This window comes from Sminthopsis crassicaudata, chromosome 1 (assembly GCF_048593235.1).
Source record: "Sminthopsis crassicaudata isolate SCR6 chromosome 1, ASM4859323v1, whole genome shotgun sequence".
Taxonomy (NCBI): Eukaryota; Metazoa; Chordata; class Mammalia; order Dasyuromorphia; family Dasyuridae; genus Sminthopsis; species Sminthopsis crassicaudata.
In genome coordinates this window covers 487,354,664-487,373,985 of record NC_133617.1, presented here as the reverse complement: position 1 = coordinate 487,373,985, position 19,322 = coordinate 487,354,664, and the positions used below count along the sequence as shown (strand labels likewise).

The following is a 19,322-nucleotide window of genomic DNA, read 5'->3' as shown; positions in this document are numbered from 1 at the left end:
GCAAACTTCCAGTATCTTTGCCAAGAAAACCCCAAAAGGGATCACCAAGAATTAGTCAAGTCTGAAATGACTGAACAAAAAACAACAGAGCCCAATTTCAAATAGTGGTAAATTATTTCTCTGTTACAGTGCCATTACTGTGGAATTTAATTGCTCTCCTTAAATCCTTTGAATCCTTAAAGTTTTTGGTGGAGAGTGTCACATATGACCTCATATCTGAGCTTATTCTTTAAGCATTTCTGGTTCTCAAGAAGGTTTGCTGTGCATTTGCTTCGAAGTCAAAGAGCCTGAGTTTTTCTTATTAGTATTACTATGTGCTTTTAAGATGTAAATAGTAATACTGTATAATACAATCTATTTAAATAACATAATGTCAGTGTGCTTGTTTGTCTTGACTTATCTTGAATCTAGCAATTCCTTAACTTTCCTTGTGTCTTCTCTCATTCTGATTTCTTGTTCTCTTATTTTCCATGTGTGAATCCCCTGTTACTATAAATGATAAAATGCTTCCTTTGAAGCAGCTCTGCAAGATAAAATAAGTAGCATGAGTCATATTATCCTCATTTTTATAGACTAGGTAACTATATGACTTGCTTACAATCACAAAGCTAGAGAACAGAAGAGCTGAGACTTGAACTCAGGGCTTCTTGTTCTCTGAAGCTTGTTCTTTATTACATACCCTGCTGCTTCTCCTGGGTCATCTTTTTGTGCTTTTTGTGCCTAGGTCAATGTGCTGACACAGTAGATAGAACATTGGGCCTGGAATCAGGACCTAAGTTTGAATTAGGCCTCAGCCACTTAGCTGTGTGATTATGGATAAACTATTTAAATTTCTGTTTGCCTCAGTTTCCTCATCTGTAAAATGGGGATAATAATAGGACCTTCCTTCCAGAAGGACCAAATGAGATAATAAATGTAAATCTTTTACTTTTTTTTTTTTTTGCTGAGGCAATTGAGGTTAAGTGATTTGCCCAGGTCACAAAACTAGGAAGTGTTGTGTTTGAGGATAGATTTGAACTCAGGTCCTCCTGACTCCAGGGTTATATATGTTTTTAGCTATTACTATTATTATTATCTGTGATCTCATTGATGGGGTTGTTCTGTTGACTTCACAGCCCATCCTGTGGCTGCCCATCCTACATGACTTTTGCCCATTTCCTCCTTAAGTCCCCCACAAAATGTGCTGGAGGCCTGCCTTGATTCCTCTTGATGTGGAGAGGAGAGCCGCAGGATGTTTAGCAGTTAACCTAACCTCTCCCATGTAGCCAACTCATCTTTTTCATTCGGACTTTTCTTTGACAATCTTATGTCAGTTTTTAGTTCCTTGTTTATAATATGTTACAATATGAATACGTCTACTATGTAGCTCTCCACATTGTCTTGGGGTCATAGAGCTAGAGTTGGGTGGGAGCTCAGAGGCCATGTGGTCCAATATCCTTATTTTATAGATAAGGGACCCTCTTTTGGTGAGATTGGGTAAATCATAAGTAACAGAGTTCACATTTGAAGCCAGTGAGTCTATAAGCATTTATATAGCCAGGCTTTGTGCTAATCTCTACAGAGCCGTAGAAAGACAAAAACAAGTTCCTATTTAAAAAGCTCGAAGTCTAGTGGAGGAAACAACATATAAGTAACATGTACAAATGAAGTATGTAAGAGAATAAAGAGAGGAGGTAGTTTTAGAGGAAGTATAAAATTAGGGAGGCGTGGAAAAGACATCCCTCAGAAGGTAGAATTTTTGCTGGGACTTGAGGGAAGCCAAGAGGTAGAGATGAGGAGGCAGAAGATTCCAGGCTTGGGGGATAGTCAGTGAAAATGCCTGGAGTCAGGAGGGAAATTGGAGCCCCAGGAGATCCAATAGTAAATGCAGAGAATTAATGTGGTTGTGGTGATTGTTCTCTGAGAGGCCCGTGACATCCGGGAGGTGATGGCATGACATGCAAATGAATTGGATTTAAGTGAGGGAGGCTGTGTAAGATCACTTCCCTCAATTTCCCCTCTAGAGCTCAGCTGGGTCCAATGGCAAGATATAAGGATACAGTGGAAGACTGACTTTTTTTAAAAGGGGATTAAGGTATAAGAAGATAGAAAGACAGGAACGGCTAAGGGCTTTAAAAGGACATCTAAGGTAGCACAGTGGATGGAATGCGGATGTATTGTCATCTTCCTGAGTTTGGATCCACCATCAGACACTTACTAGTGATGTGATTCTGGGCAAGTCACTAAATCCTGCTTGCCTTAGTTTCCCCATCTGTAATATGAGCTGGGGAGGAAAATGGTAAACCACTCCACTATCTCTGCCAGGAAAACCTCAAATGGAGTCACTAAGGGTCAGACACGACTGAAAAATGGCTGAACAATGACAAAAGCCAAAGGATTTTATGTTTGGATCTAAGGATAATAGGTAATAGGAAGTCATTGACTCCAAAGGCTTTCCAATGTTCTTTGAGTCACTACTCATCCGAATGTAGTAGGTGCTTAATAAATCTTTGTTGAACTGAATTGGACTGCTGATTGCCTCTCTGTAATTGTTTATTCCTTATGAAAATTAACCTTGACAGCCATGGTTCCAACCCTGATGCTCTGGGTAGACTTTTTTTGGTGGGAACTTCGTGTAAAGGAGCTGAGAAGAATGGACAGGAGACTTGGGGGTGCTCAGTGGCTCTCCTGTCCCCAACAGCCTGGGGAAAGCAGGGTCCATCCACAATTCCAAGGACAGGGCGACCTCTAGTGCCTCGGACTGAGAGGGACAGGTAGCAGACCTAAGGGACACTAAGTCTGGCAAAATTTCCTGTCTGTGTCTGAGGATTAGCTGTGGTTCTGGGGTGATCTCCGGACTTTGAACACCTCCACACAGGCACATTCATCAAACGAATGAGATCTCGAGAACAAATTATAACATGGAATCCTGACCCTCAAAAACTGAGAATGTCTGGGGACATGACACTGACACACATTGGTATAGGGGACAGTGTGCTGGGTCCAATCCTGCACTATCTGTGTATCTTGGGGCAAGTTGCTTAATCTCAGTCCCATGGAAGAAATGAGCCTTAAAATGGTACAAGATAATCGTTTATTTCCTTAGGCAAATGAAAACTTTGGTAATTTGGGATGCTGGACCCTGAGGGATTTAAACTGAGCCATTTTTTCCTCTCCATATTAGAATATGTAGGTTTCTCATAGCCACAGAAACCCGGGAAAGTGACTCATTTGTAAACTTCTTGGGTTCAGGGACTATTTTCAGTTTTTGTCATTGTGTGACCAGCACATAGCTTGTGCCAGGCAGGAGGTACCTAATAAATGCTTGTTCAGTCAAAGTGGATTATTAGAAAAACACCAAACTAAAATGGATTGTTACTTGGGAGCCTGCTTAATAGCTTGATTATAGGAATCATGGATGGAGGCAGTGTGGTGTAATAGGAAGAGCTGGCTCTCCAATCAGAGCACCCAGATTTAAATTTCAGTAACTTACAAACTTTAAAAAAAAATTTTTTAAAAATTTTATAATTATAAAATTTTTTGACAGTATATATGCATGAGTAATTTTTAATAACATTATCCCTTGTATTCATTTTTCCAAATTTACCCCTCCCTTCCTCTACTCCCTCCCTTAGATGACAAGCAATCCCATACATTTTACATGTGTTAGTTACAGTATAACCTAGATACAATATATGTGTGTAAATCCAATTTTCTTGTTGCACGGTAAGTATTAGATTCAAAAAAAAAAAAAAAAAAAAAAAAGTATTAGATTCCAAAGGTATAAGTAACCTGGGTAGATAGACAGTAGTGCTAACAATTTACATTCACTTCCCAGTGTTCCTTCTCTGGGTGTAGTTGTTTCTGTCCATCATTAACTACAAACTTTTATGGTAACTTTGGGTAAATGAGTTAATCTCCCTGCCTCAGTTTCTGAATAAGCTATTGCAGAGGAGCCCTGAGGACTCTTCTAAGTGGAAGACCTTAAGGCAGCCCTATATTGCCTAATAATTCTTATAGTGGTGTTTTCCCCACTCTGGTCTTGCCTCCCTTCTTTTCCCTCTGTATTACTCTTTAATATCCTACTTAATTAGTCTTGTAGCATTCACGTTCCTAATGGAGACTGCAGAGTCCAGAAGGATAATTCAGTAGTTGTATTAGGGACTTCATTAGAGAAGAAAGCAGAAAGCTTTGTTTGGTGGTCCCAAAATGGCTCCACTCATGGCTGTCCCCCATTGGAGGATGGAATTTCAGTCTTTTCTTTTCTTTCTTGTTTTTTTTTTAAATGACATAATAAGTTGTGTTTAAGCCTTAGGTCTCCAAAGTAAAGGATCATAGGCTTTCTTTTATTGCAACAATGGCTTTTTTTCTTTTCCTCAGCATCAGTGATCTCTTTTCTTCTTGTCTTGGATAGAAGTGATTGTGTCTAGATATATCTTGGGAGGATGTGGTCTGTCTGTATGAAAGCTGAGCTACTGAACCTCTGACTCCTACTTTTTTTCCTGAAAAAAGTGTACTTTTTAATACCTTTCTTCTGAGGGCCTGAATCACAAAACTTGAGTCATTCATTCTTTGACTCATTCATTCTCTCTTCACTCCTCCCCCATCTCACCTCAATGAGGTCATCGTTGGGCAAATGGGACTTTTTTTTTTTTTTTTACACATGGGGAAAACAAGCATAGAGATTATATCTACCACCAAGTCACTAACTGAACAGGTAATAGAAATGGTAGATTCTTGTCTCTTAGTTTAAGATTTTAACTTTCAGTTCTGTTATTGCTTATCTAGTGAACCTGGGTTTTTAAATCAATTTTATCTCTGAAAAGCTTTTGAACTTGAAGCTTTTTCTGGGTAACACATTCCAGGAATTCAGAAGTGGCCTTCTTTCCTCATAATTCATTTCTATAGGGAGCTCCAGCTTAGGAGAGAATAGCTACAAGTTGGTGATTAAGTTCTTCCGAGGGGTGGGGAATAGATGGAGGCAGTGTGGTGTAATAGGAAGAGCTGGCTCTCCAATCAGAGCACCCAGATTTAAATTTCAGTAAACACAAACTTTTATGATTACTTTGGGTAAATGAGTTAATCTTCCTGCCTCAGTTTCTGAATAAGGTATTGCAGAGGAGCCCTGAGGACTCTTCCAGTGGTAGACGTTAAGGAAGCCCTATATTGCCTGGTAAACACTGCTGGAGGATGGCTCCAAGCTAATGTAGACTTTTTATAGAAGCCTTCTCTGATCTTGGGTAGCTGGAAAGAAAATGGCGTCTCCTGCCTTTTGAAAGAGATGGCATCATCTCACAAGACTGTAATGCTGTAGTTCCCCCTCATCAGTCAGTCTGCCAGATTCTTTCTTCTTGTGCCTGCCTGATCATGTCCTGGGTCTCTGTGGCAAACTAGGTGGATGGAGGTTGACAGCTGTCTGGCCCCCAGAATGCCAGACCAGGTGGAAAAGCTGATTGACAGGGGCTGTGGGGCTCCAGTTACTTCATGCCTGAGGCATGGGCTGGGAGTGTGAGCAGGGGACAAAGACTCAGGAGGGCATAGTTCTCCCTTTGGCCAGCTTCTGAGATTGACCTTGAGAGTCAAGTCACCTTCATACTCTAGTTTCCTAATTTTAACCAGCAGATGGTCCTTGCTGGGGGCAGGGGTAGAGGTGGACTGGGAAAGAAAGGAAGATTTTGGTCAGGAGGAAAGGAAGAAGACCTGAAGTTATGTGGAATGTAATTCATAGAAGGACAAAGTTTGGGGTACTACACGAATTTTCTGCATTAAATACAAAAACCTGGAAAGGCCATGCACGTAATATTGAGAGAGTAAGAGTAGGGAAAGCTGTGTTTGCAATCAGGAAAACCTGGATTCAGATTTTGCCTCTGATACTTGTTTGATCATGGAGCAAGTCACTTCACAATTCTAAACCTCATCTATAAAATAATTCCTTTGTACTTTCCTGTCAGAGTTATGAGGCTCAAATGGAATAAAATAAACAAGGTGCTTTGCAAGTCTCAAAGGTGCTATGTGAATGCCAGCTATTATTATTGCCTCTTATTCAGGGATTCTTAATCTATTTTTTGCATCCTGAACCTCCTTTTGCAGTCTGGAGAAACCTATGAATCTTTTTTCAGGAAAATAAAATATATAGGATTAGAAAATAAACTAGTCACATTGAAATATAGTTAAAATTTTTTTTAAAGTACACACCCCAATTTAAGAGCTTCTGATTTCTATGAACTTTAAGAAATATCAATTTTTTTTTCTGTTTTCCAGGAAAAATCAAGAACAGAAAGGATTTAAAAATATCATGTGTCTCCAACAAGCCACCCGTCTCCAACCCAACGTAAGTTTGTTGCTGTCTTTTCCCACATACTCAATCTTGGACTTTCATAAGTGGCAGCACAATTGGGGAGGGCTTTTCCAGTTCAACACAAATCTTGTGTGTGCTTGGTGGGAGGAGAAACAAAGCTCGGTAGGCCTTTCTCTTGGGAAGTTTCCAATCTGGTAGGAGCATGTGAAATATCTACAAATAATTTATAGTATAAGAAAGCTAGTTCTTGATAATTCCCATCCAAAAAAAGGCCAATTTTTATAGCCCTTTGCATGGACAGAAAGAATGGAAAGGACTTGAAGATGGGCCTAACCAACCCTGTCCTTTGGAATGATGCTCTGTGATCTTCTGAGAGGCATTTCTCTCTGAAATGTTTTTCACTTGATATCTTTTGCTCTGCCAAAATGTTTTTAGTCCACCACAGTTAAGCCTAAGTGTACCTTTTTATGGGGTAACTTGAGACCCTGAACCTTGTCTCATCCAGTGTAGTAATTGGTCAGGGCCTGTTTTTGGAGGATTATGGGGAGCTGGATTAACTAACCTCAGTGATAAATGACCACTTTGCTCTTATTGGGAGTATGAGATCCGATAGGCAGTGGGTTGCCTCTTCCTGAGAAAATGTAAATGTAGTTTTGTGAAGTCAGAAATAGACCCTTTAATTCAGACTTTTAAGCCCTGTTTTCAGGGCCATTTGGTCAGGCTTTATCAAACTCTTTACTCTTGTAAAGTACTCAAATCCAGTACCCTCTCTCACTTTGGCTCTAGGAGTTTTCAGTTACTTCAACAAATGTTCAGTGTCTAGTTCAGCATTGTGCTAGAAGCTGGAAAAGCAAAGACCAAGGTCATCAATCCCTGTCCCCCCAAAGAGCTTATGTTTTACTGTACAGGAGGGGAAGGGGACATTGTGTATGTAGATAAATATGTACAAAATCTAGACAAAATAATTTTGGGGGTTGTGGTGGCTAGGAGAGCACTAATAGAGTCCTGGAGAAAATGGTACTTTGAACTGTCTTGTAAGGAATTCTAGGGATTTTACAAGATAGAGCTGAGATGAGAAAACATTGCAGGCATGGGGGGGGGGAAGGAAAGACCTAGTGGAGCAGATGGAATGTTCTTTATGGAGAACAGCAAATTGGCTGGTTTGGCAGGTGCACAATGTGTGAGAGAAGAAGTAATTAGTGATCAGTCTGAAAAGATTGTTTGGAACGAGAATGAAAAAAATTAGATAAGATTATATTTTATTTACCCTGAAATAAGCCAGTGGGGAGAAGAAGAAGCAGGGGACATAGTAGTCTTTGAGTCAATAAGCTGTCTGTCCACTTGACACTTACTTACTGTGAGGTAGCAATGTGATTTAGGCTGAGATCATTCCCTTTTGAGTAAAATATTGGTGTCATCTTTCAGAGTGAGTAGGGAGGCTTTTCTGGTGATTGCTACGACTAGCCGATGTTCTGTAATTATATTTTCACATATATCATTTCATTTGAGACTTACAATGACCTTGTAAAGTAGATAGGTATCTCCATTTTCAAGACGTCAGAAATATTAAGTGAGGTCTTTAGGGCCACATAGCTATTGAGAGTTAGAACTGGGATGAAAACTCAGATCTTCAGTCTACATTGTCTTGTTTTCTTCTGATCATGACACTCAGACAACTGAGCAGTTGGACCCCCAATGAAAAGACTCATGGCATTTTCTTTTGTCTTTCCAGGCCTCCCAGGAACCTGGACTCTAGGACCTTCATTACAATTGGTGACAAGGTATATGATGTCTTTGTACATTTCCTCTCTCCTAACCTGTAAAAATGTCTATTTTTGTCACCTTTGTCTTCTTGGGACTTGAAAAGAAAAACTTTAAAGAAACAAAGAGAAATAGGCTTCTCCCAAACAATGACCTCCATGGACATTTTAAAATCTCTGGAATTAACTTTTTCCTGTACCTTCCCCAGGGACTTGGGAGTTGAAGTGCTTGAATAGTTCCTTCCCCAAGAGAAATTTTTGGCCTCCATCAGACCCAAAGCAGCCCCTTTCTGTTGGAAAGATACCCACCATCTTCACCCTCTGTAGGAACTGGCTCTTTGCTGGGGGAGGATACAATATCAACATCCTTCTCCATCTGTGCTTGGTCCCTGGCTGCCTGACCCCCTGGTGTGGTGGGCAGAGAAGAAGCAGCTTTTGTGTTCCTTGTCTGGGTGTGATTCATGTTACAGGGCGAGGGCCCCGTCTCTAAGTGAATAAGCAATTTATCCAGGGCTTTGACTCGTGGACTTTGTCTAGGATGTGTGTAGAGACCCTGTAAGCAAATATTAAAGGGTGTTTGAGGTTTTCTGGGGAAGCTTTTCCAAGCGGTGTCTGGGGCTTCTGCTCTACGGAGTACTGTATAACGAAAGGTCAGGGACCTTTTCCAACTCTCTCCACCCAGTTTGTGGTGAGGGGCTGAAAGGGCTGTCCTCTTAGCTCTGCAAGACATAAGTCCATCATTGTAACTCTCCCATTCTTTCCCTTCCTCCCCCCAAATAAATTGAATCCAAACCCCAGAACCTCAAGGGTCTGCCTTGTTACCCATCTAGAGAAGTCAGGGCAGGGAGGATTGGTTGAGGAGTATTTGGCTGGGTCCTGAAGCAGCTTCTTTCTGCCTAGCTCCAGGAGGCTGATGTACTGGCTAGAAATAGCTTTTGGGTTTTGTTCTCCCTGTTCAGCATCCTCTAGGGAATGCTTGAGTCTGTGTTCAGGGGGACTATATATAGACCTTCTTCTGCATGGGATCAGAGTTATATCTGACTGCTTACCTTCCCATGGGCAGGTGTGAAATTGAATGGAATTTGGACTCTCCTGCCTTCTGCTGACTTGGTGGTACTGGGGGGCTAGGGAGAGAGAACTTGGCTTTCCTTGCTCGAGTGGATTACACAAACTATCCCCAGGTCATCAGTTACTAACAGAGACTTTCTGGAATGGATGCATCTCTAAGTGGTTCTATTGGAGGGGGAAGGGATAAGTTTTGGGTATTTACCTTCTGTCCCTAAGATCTTAAGTCTTACATGGAGATTTGCCAGTGGAGTGTAGGGTTATTAATGAGACAGTATGATATCTGAGGGGGAAAAACCAAAACACTAAACTTGATAGTCAGGCAAGACCTGGATTAGAATTTCACATTTTTCTCACTTATAAAATGGGGTTGATAATAATCTTTGCTATCTATTTCAAAGAATTTTAGGGTCAAATGAAATGTATGTGCTTTGGAAACCTTAAAGAACTATATAAATGTCAGCTGTTGCTGTTGTTATCAGTAGTTTATACTCTGTATAAGATTCTTTTGGGAGCGTTGGGGTTAGCATTGGAAAGATACCTTAGCAACTCTTCACCAGTCTGGCATCCTGGAAGTCTGTCTGTTGTATTTGGTGCAGATATGTTTCCTTTTCCTGCTCTCCTCAGAAGCCTTCTAGTGGGGTTTCTGAGACTTGAGAGAAAAGTGCCAGGAATTATAATAGAACTTGTATCCCAGAGTATGGCCCTGCATTTGCCTAACCTGACAAGAATTTGATTGAAAATGTGATATTCTGAATCTTTCCCCTCCTCCCCCCCAAGCTACAGAATTAGCTATCCAGGCTCTGTTACACCTGAAAGCAGTGCACCTATAGCCTATAAAAGGTTCTTAAACTTTTTTGTGTCATTGACCCCTTTGACAGTCTGTTGAATCTTACAGACTCCTTTCTCAGAATAATTCTTTTAAATGTGTAAAATAAAATAGGATTTAAAAAAAAAAACAATTCTATTGAAATGAAGATGTAATTTTTCCCTGTACAAGTTCATAGATCCTCCCTTGAAATCTAGTTATGAATCCTTGATTTCATGAGAGAATGTTGATGATAATAAAGATTGGATTGGAGCTGAAGGTGTGTATATGCATGCAGCTTGAGATGTGGGAGATCCAATGATAGAACTGAATTAGTGGATCCTTTTTGTAGGAGGATAGTGCCCATGTCTCTGCTAGGGGAGGGAACTGCTGACTTTCTGTTAAAGTTTTGGCAGGCTGGGGCTACTGGATATTCCCAAAATAAAACATTAGTCAGAACTTGAAAAACAAAACCAAAACCACACTTTAAAAAAATTTAAGTTTTTCAATGAATAAATATCTATTTTCTATCTTTCCTATCTCCCATTAGGAAACAAAAAAGAAAGAAAAAGAGTTTGTAACAAATATGCATAATCAAGCAAAACAAATTCTTACATTTGTCTTGTTCAAAAAAAATGTTTCATTTTGAACCCCTTATCTATCACAATCTCTATTATAAAGTGTATAGTATACTTTACCAGAGGTTTCCTGGAATTGTGGCTGATTCCTGAGTTGATCTGAGTTAAGTCTTTAAAAATTTTTTTTCTTTTTTCTTTCTTTCTTTTTTTCTTTTTTTTTTTTTTTTTTCTGAGGCTGGGGTTAAGTGACTTGCCAGGGTCACACAGCTAGGAAGTGTTAAGTGTCTGAGACCAGACACCTGAGCTGGTGCTCTATCCACTGCGCCACCTAGCTGCTCCCCCCCCCCAATTTTTTTCTTTACTATGTTGAAAAACTACCTTTAGGGGCAGCTAGGTGGCATGGTGGATAGAGCACCAGCCTTGAAGTCAGGAGGACCTGAGTTCAAATTTGACCTCAGACATTTAACACAACTTAGCTGTGTGACCCTAAGCAAGTCACTTAACCCCAATTGCCTTAGCAAAAAACAAAAAACAAAAAACAAAACATGAAAAACTACCCTTGAAAGTCATACATTCTGGGGGAAGCCAGAGCCCCTTTTCCTTAGCTTGCTTGCTGAGTAGACAGTAGAGTAATGTGAACCACTGGGACCTGGGCTTCTTCCTGAAGCTGTGATCACTCCCTTGCCACACTGGATGTTTCCTGGGTGGGGCTAACATACACCAATGGAGTTCACTCATAGTATGGCTTATCTCCGTAAGAAACATAGAAAAACTACCTTCCTGTAACTGCTTTGCAGAAGTAGACTTAGTAATTTTTTTTTTTTTAACTAAAGAAAGCCTGCTGGAAGGGTCCATTTCCTCTGTGCAAAGTTGAGTGTCTATACCTAGGTCTCTGTTAGTTCATGTGTGTGCATGTGCAGCCTTTTGCAGCTGTCACTTGGGGGCACAGGCCTGCCTTGCTTGCTTTGGCCAAAAGTATGTGTAATCTTCTGAGCTCATCCAGCACTTCTGAGCTACTCACTCAGGCTGGCCCCCTTCTTTCATATTCCAGTTTTTTCCAATGCAAAGAAGGTAAAAATTATTTCTAATTAGCATTTTGAGTGTTTGTACCAAATAGCCATTTCCCCCATGTCTGCCAAACTGACATTCCTAAAGCAGAGCTGGCTGTGACATCGCTCCTCAGAAATCTTGCATGATTCTTTATTGCATCTAGGATTAGAACACAAGCTTCTTACATGATGGTTAAAGCCCTCCAGTCTGGCTCCAGCCTACTCCCAGTGTTTGTTTTTGTTCAGTCTTGTCAGATACTTTGTGACCCTATTTGGGATTTTTTTGGCAATACTGCAGTGGTTGGCCATTTTCTTCTCCAGCTCATTTTACAGACGAGGAAACTGAGGCAAACAGGGTGAAATGACTTGTCCAAGGTCAGCCAGCTAATAGGTGTCTGTGGTGAGCTTTGAGCTGAAGAAGATGAATCTAAACTTGGCACTCTATCCACTGTGTTCTCCTACCTGTTCTCCTGTAGTGTTACTTCATGCTTTTCCCTTTCATTAACACGAGCAAGCAGTTATTAAGTACTTACAATGTGTCAGGCACCATGCTAAGTGTGGGAGATAGAAAGAAAGGCAAAAACAAGATCTCTCCCCTTAGGAAGCTGGCATTTTAATGGCAGAGACAATAGGCAAATATATGTGTGTGTGTGTGAGAGAGAGAGAGAGAGAGAGAGAGAGACAGAGACAGAGACAGAGAGAGAGAGACAGAGAGAGAGAGGTGAAGAAAGAGAGAGAGAAAATGAGTGAGAGGAGGAGGGAGAGAGAGAGGGAAAGAAATAGTGGGAAGGAGAGAGAGAGACAGGGATAGAGACATAGAGAGAGCGGGGAAGGGAGAGAGGAGGGAGGGAAAAAGGAAGGGATGGGGGAAGGAAGAAGGGAGACAGAGAAAAGAGGGAGAAAGAGAGAGAGGGAAAGAGGGAAGGAGAAGGGAGGGAAGGAGAGGGAAAGGGGGGGAAGAGGAAGGAAAAGAGGGAGAGAGGGGGAAAGGTAAGGAAAGGGAGAGAGGGAAGCGGGGAGAGAAAAAGAGAGGGAGGAAGGGAGAGAAAAAAAGAGGGAAAGAAAGAGGGGGAGGGAGGGAAAGAGACAGAGAGAGAGGAAGGGAGGGAGAGAGAGATGGAGGAAGGAAGAGAGAGAGAGAGGATAGGGGGAAGGAGAGAGGGGGAGAAGGATAAAGGGAGGGAGAGAGAGACTGAGGAGATAGAAACAGAGAGACCAAGAGACAGAGACAGACACAGAGACATAGACTGAGAGAGATAAAGACAGAGAGAGAGACACATACACAGATAGGGGAGAGAGACACAGAGACACAAGCTGAGAGATACCTACACACACAGATAAGCACATGCACACCGAGAGACAGACATAGAGATAGACTAAGAGAGACAGAGAATTAGAGACACGGTACACACAAGACAGAGATAAAGACAGAGTAGAGACTGAGAGATGCACATAGTCACACAGAGAGACAGAGATGCAAACTGAGAGAGAAACACACACACATATGGGGGGAGAGAGAGACATAAAGACAAAGACTGAAAAATAGATGCACACACAGAGAGAAACACACATTCACACAGAAAGACACAGACTGAGAGAGACAGATACACACATTCATTATGGTTACATTGTCTGCTAGTTCCTTCACCAGGTTAAATGTTGCTTGCCAAAAGTAAAACAATTTCTAATCGTGGCTTTGATAGTCTGTTAGAAAATTGGCTTTAGAGAGAAATCTTAATAAAGGGAACAGGTTAAAAGCTTATTATATTTAAACTCTTTTCTTAATTTTTTCTCCTCATTATAGGAGGGTCAGATCATTAAGCTTCTGGCCTCTTCAGAAAGCTTAACCTTTTCTTCCTGTGAGCCACAGATCTAGTATGGGGAAGAGACCAGAATTGTGCAAAGAGCACTGGGTTTGGGGTCAAAGGATCTGTACTGGAGTTCTGGATTTGCCACTTACTTTCTGGGTGATCTTAGGCAAGCTGCTCTCTTGACCTCAGTTTCCTCATTTGTAAAACGAATCAGCTATTTTTTCTAAGATATGTAAATAAAACCAGATTTAGAATGAATTTGACTGGAACAGGACAGTAGCCTTTTAAAAAACCTCTAAGATGCATACCCAACAATTTATTTTTTATTTATTTTGGGGGAAGGCAATCAAGGTTAAGTGACTTACCCAGGATCACACATCTAGGAAGTATCTGAAGCTGAATTTGTACTCTGGTTCTTTTGACTCCAGAGTTGATGCTGTAGTTGCTCCTATACCCAACACTTTATTTTTTAAAATTTTTTTGTGAGCTTCAGCATTAAAAATCTTTTTTTTTTTTTTTTTTTTTTTTTTTTAATTGAGAATCACATTTTTTAAAAGCCATTGTTTTGACCTTCATGCTAGAATAAGCACCAAACATTGGGTATAACTTACATGTACATACAGTTTCCTAGGGCTGCTAGTAGATAAAGTTTAAAGGGCCAAGAGGGGTCCTTCAGTATCTGAGCATTTTGTTGCCTCCAGGATGTGAGAAGGAAGTTTTATGAGGTGACACAAATGAGATATCTAGGTATTTGAGAGGTTTCCTGGTATTCTGAGGTCCTTTGAATCAGTAGTTCTCATTCGGTTATAAAACCCCATTCAAATGAACTTAGCATTGAGTGATTTTTTTTTTTTTAAATTTCTAAGAACAAAAGAAAAACTTACAGACCAAACTTTTTCTTGAGACTGTCAGTTTGCTGCTACATGTTTAATTTGAGAGGAGGAAATTTCAGCGGTGAGAGAGTGTTGCTTCAGTTTTTCCCCAGTCACATTCACCTGACAACAATTAAGCCCTAGTCCAGGCTGGTGGCTGCTAATACTCAGACTTCTCCCTCAGTGGAATGAGTGGGAATAATGTCTAGTGAATGCAAGGGGGATTCCCCCTCTCCTTCTCCTAGCAGGGGCTGCTCCAGCTCCTCACCCTCACTGTTCTTTCCTATCCCTGATAGTTCCATTGACAGTGTGAAAATTGTTGGCAATTGTTGGCAAGTGGCAAACCAGTCTCTCTCTCTCTGCCTTTTTTTTTTTTTTTTTTTTTTTAGTTCTTTCAGTAAACATTTATTAACACCTAGTTTATTAAGCATTTATTAAGCACCTGTACTAAGTTCTGGGGCAAAAATACACACACACACACACACACACACACATACACTTACACACTCACACACAAAATATCCTTGGAATGTGTTAAATCTGGATGATTGGTGGTTAACACACAGGTAGTTTGGAGTAAACAGTCATGGTGCTTCCTTATTATAGAGTCATCTGACTCATTATCACTTAAAAATTCCTGAACCTTTTTCTGTCTGCATGATAGCACATGCTGTGGGCAGGGTAGAGTTAATGAGACCAACTAGATTGCCAGCTCATTGATTTCCCAGGGGTTACAAGGACTTTTCTCTCAGCCCAAGGATAATGTCTGGACATTTGTGAAGGGGATAAGGTCCAATTGGCTCCCTGAGGTCATGTAAGGGTTTTGGCTGTGTCCACAGAAGGTTAAGCTGCTAAAGTTCTCCTATGTTATATATGTGTATATATAATATATATATATATATATATATATTATAGCCTGATGGTGGCTCTTGATGAGGGGAGAGAGAGCTGAGAACGACGTATGTATCCCTCGGGGATGAGGGCATTGTTCAGACATTGGACCCTTACCAATTTTCTCTTTTCTGTCCCTCAAGAACTTTGAAGTGGCAGCTGATGATTTAGTTTCCATATCAGAGTTGGGTCGGGGTGCCTACGGAGTAGTGGAGAAAGTTCGACACGCCCAGAGTGGAACCATCATGGCTGTCAAGGTAATAAATGGAGCCCCAGAGTCAGATGATGTGGGTGATGTATGAGCATTAAGACCTGTTGCCTGACCTGGCACCGATTATTACTGCTCTGAGATGAACCTTGCCCAGAGGGTGGAATGTTCTGAAAGAAGGGTTTTCATATTGAAAAATAGTAGGAAAATGGCATCTTAGTCTTGAAAAGACTTACAGGTCTGAAAAGAACTTCAAGAAGTTCTCTGTTCATGGGTTGGATGAGATGGGCTCATCTGGTCAAAGAGTTTACAGCTCTCTCCTATGGATGGCTTTCAGAGGAGATTGTATTTCTTTCCACTGATAATCACAGCTATCTGACAGTGCCAGTGGCCAGGCTTTCTCCCATACCCTATCTCATTAAGAGGATGTGCAATGGACTCCAATAATAGGATTTACTCAGAGGTTATTTCCTTCCCCAGAGGATCCGAGCGACTGTGAACACTCAGGAACAGAAGAGGCTTCTCATGGATCTGGATATCTCCATGAGGACTGTTGACTGCTTCTATACTGTCACCTTCTATGGGGCCCTTTTCAGAGAGGTAACAAGGCAGGGGAGAGGTGAAGACAGATGTGATTAAACTACGGGTTTCCCCCATGCTAATATGGATGGATGAAGCATGGGGATGAATGGAATTTCAGAGGAACAGAAACTCAAGTTAAGTCAACAAACATTTGTTAAGTGCTGGGGAAAGGCAAAAATAGTTCCTGCTTCCAAGAAATTCACAATTTTTTTTTTAATGAAGCTTTTTATTTTCAAAACATATGCAAGAATAATTTTTCAACATTGATTCTTGCAAAACCTTGTGTTCCAATTTCCCCCCTTCCCTCCCCCCACTTCTTTTTCTAGATGGCAAGTAATCCAATATATGTTAAACATGGTAAAATATATGTAGATCGAATATAGGCATATATATTTATACAATTATCTTGCTGCATAAGAAAAATCTGATCAAAAAGGAAGAAAAATAAGAAAGAAAATAAAATGCAAGCAATCAACAAAAGAAGTAAAAATGCTATGTTGTGAAACACACTCAGTTCCCACAGTCCTCTCTCTGGGTGTAAATGGCTTTTTCCATCACAAGGTCAGTGTTACTGGCCTGAATCATCTCATTGTTGAGAAGAGCCATGTCCATCAGAATTGATTATTGTATAATCCTGCTGTTGCTGTGTACAATGATCTCCTGGATCTGCTCATGTCACTTAGCATCAGTAGGAGTTCACAATTTGATGAGGATATACAACATGTAAACAACTATGTACAAACAAAATGTGTGTTTGTGTGTGTGTGAAATATAAATATGATGTACGCCTATATACATGCACGCATAATATCATATATGATGTATGTCTTCCATTGTGACCAGATCCAGTGGACAGCTTGATTAGGCTGTGATATAATCATTGAATAAAATCCCATAGTAACTCCTCTTGGGTTATAAGTTAATGGATTTAGAGTTGGAAAGGATCATAGAGTCATTGAATTCAATACTCTCACTTTATACACAAGAAAGCTTGGGCTACAGAGAGGCCCAGGATCACATGGCTACTAAGTGTTTGAGGTGGAATTTGAATCCAAGGCTTTATAATTTGTAATCCAGTTCTCTCTTTTCTCTTTTCTTGGAAACAATGGCCATTTCTGCCAGACCTTTGGCTTAGTAAAGCTACCCTAACATTGAGCTGGGAGTGGAGGGATGCTGGGAGTGGGAAGGGAATATTAAGGTTTTCCTGTTGATTTCCTTATTCTCTGCTGCCACCAGGGTGATGTATGGATCTGTATGGAACTGATGGACACCTCCTTGGACAAATTTTATAAGAAGGTCCTGGAGAAGGAGATGACCATACCAGAGGATATTTTAGGCGAAATAGCAGTGTCTGTAAGTGGCCGAGTTGTTCTCTTTACCCTTTTGAATTTCGGGTGCTGAAAGGATGGGGGACGAACAAGGAAATGGTGCTTGCCATCATAACACAAGAATCCTATCAAGAAATAACTTTGAAATGAGGATCCTAGCCTGGGAATAGGAGAGCTTGTGGTCGCTCATTCAGTCACAAGGAAGACCTGGATGTGCTTGACACAGCCTCCTAAGCCGATAGACTGGTCAATTTCTTAGTCATCCATGGTTCTTATGAATTCCTTGGCTCTTGGATTAGAGTCTTCTTCGAGGGGGAGATGTGTTTATGAGTGACATGGTAGTCCTAGCACCTTGGGATGTTGGGGATTTGCAATTGGGATGCTTTACAGTTTTAAAGCAAATGCATTCCTGACCTCCTTCACTGTAATTTTCCAGCTCACTTTCACTCTATGTTCCCATTATTTTAGGCTCAGAATTGCCCAATGCCTTGTTTGAACTTGACTGCTGAGCTGCCACCTGTAGATGCTGAGCAGAGGCACTTTTTTCTTTCCCCTTTAAATAAAAAAATGTGGAATTGCCCCTCTTCCCCTTTAAGTAACCTAGTAAGCCTTTTTATGCTTGAATAACTCCTCTCTCTCTTCCTTCCTCTTTTCTTTCCTCATGACATTCCAAGATTGTTCGAGCTCTGGAGCATTTACATAGTAAACTGTCTGTGATTCACAGAGGTAAGTGCTACCTTTGTTTTGAATCATTCATTAATTCACTCATTCATTCATCCATCATTCTGCAATATGGAATGAACTCTCTGGATGATTCAGGGAGATAGGTGTTTCCCTTCCTTGTGCCAATTCTTTTGAATCTTCAGAGTCTCTGGAGTTAGGGGGATTTAGGAAGTGGATACTCTTCTAGGCAGGGAGGCAATGTTTTATTGAGCTCCATTTGTTTCCTTGTATTATCTTGGCCAGGACCCAAGAGTGCCAGAAGACAAAGAGGAAAGCCCACTTGGAATGTGGTACCATTCTGTTGTTACCAGTGGAGGAAGGGTGGTGTGTGTGTAATAAATGTTGGACTTAAGAGTCTGGAGACTTGGATTCAAATCCTAGCTCTGACATTGGCTAACTTGTTAAGCCATGGAACTCAGTTTCCTTATTCATAAAATATGAAGAATAATTCTTGGATTATACACTTCATAGAGTGTTTTAGGAAAAGTGCTATGTAAATCTGTAAGTGTTTTAGAAATGTATTTAGAGGGACAGCTAGGTGGTGCAAAGGATAGAGCACCAGCCCTGAAGTCAGGAGGACCCGAGTTCAAATGTGATCTCAGACACTTATAACTTCCTAACTGTGTGACACTTAACTCTGTTCACAAGTGATTTTTTTTTTTAATAGCATTTTATTTTTCCAAATACATGCAAAGATAGTTTTCAACATTTACCTTTGTAAAATCCTGTGTTCCATATTTTTCTCCCTCTCTCCCTCCCTCTCCCCTTTCCAAGACAGCAAGCAATCCAATATAGGATAAACATTTGCAATTCCTCTAAACCTATTTCCATATTCATGCTACACAAGAAAAATCAGATCAAAAGGGGAAAAAACATGAGAAAGGAAAAAAAAAAATCAAGCAAGCAAATAACAAAAAAAGGATCCACATTCAGTTTTCATAGTTCTCTCTCTGGATATGATTGGCACTTTTCATTACAAGTCTATTGGAATTGTCTTGAAACACATCCTTCAAACAACTTTAAAATAATTCTCAAATAAAATTTATGAGAAGTAGAGCCAGTGAAGGATCAGGGTAAGATATTCTTCCAACTTAAGACAATTCAGGAGATCTGCAGGAGAGGTCTGTAATACTGGGGTGGAGGGTCAACCTGGAGTGCACATAGATCAGTAGCAGGCTTTGGAGGTAACTGTGACAGTAGCAGTTTTTGGGAACGCTCAGCCCAGAGGGGTGTGTGTGTGTGTGGGGCATTTTGTTCAGAAGATTACAGGGGATCCTTTGTTGGCACTGGAAGTAGCTGGCACTGTTTGCAACTCTTGCTTATACACAGTTCTGCGTTGCAGTTCCAGGATGGAGAGGAGAGCTTGTGAT

At 40.7% G+C, this 19,322-nt stretch overlaps 1 protein-coding gene across 3 annotated transcripts in view; it reads left to right on the top strand.

Annotated features, from left to right (window-relative positions):
* The window catches only part of MAP2K3 (mitogen-activated protein kinase kinase 3), an 82,990-nt gene that overhangs the window by 46,653 nt on the left and 17,015 nt on the right, over nt 1-19,322 (top strand). For all 3 annotated transcript variants that reach the window (XM_074281270.1, XM_074281271.1, XM_074281272.1), the window contains exons 2-7: nt 6,241-6,310; nt 8,010-8,058; nt 15,255-15,368; nt 15,800-15,919; nt 17,138-17,254; nt 17,904-17,955. In XM_074281270.1, coding sequence (XP_074137371.1) covers nt 6,241-6,310; nt 8,010-8,058; nt 15,255-15,368; nt 15,800-15,919; nt 17,138-17,254; nt 17,904-17,955 — 522 coding nt within the window. The remainder of the gene's footprint in view (nt 1-6,240; nt 6,311-8,009; nt 8,059-15,254; nt 15,369-15,799; nt 15,920-17,137; nt 17,255-17,903; nt 17,956-19,322) is intronic.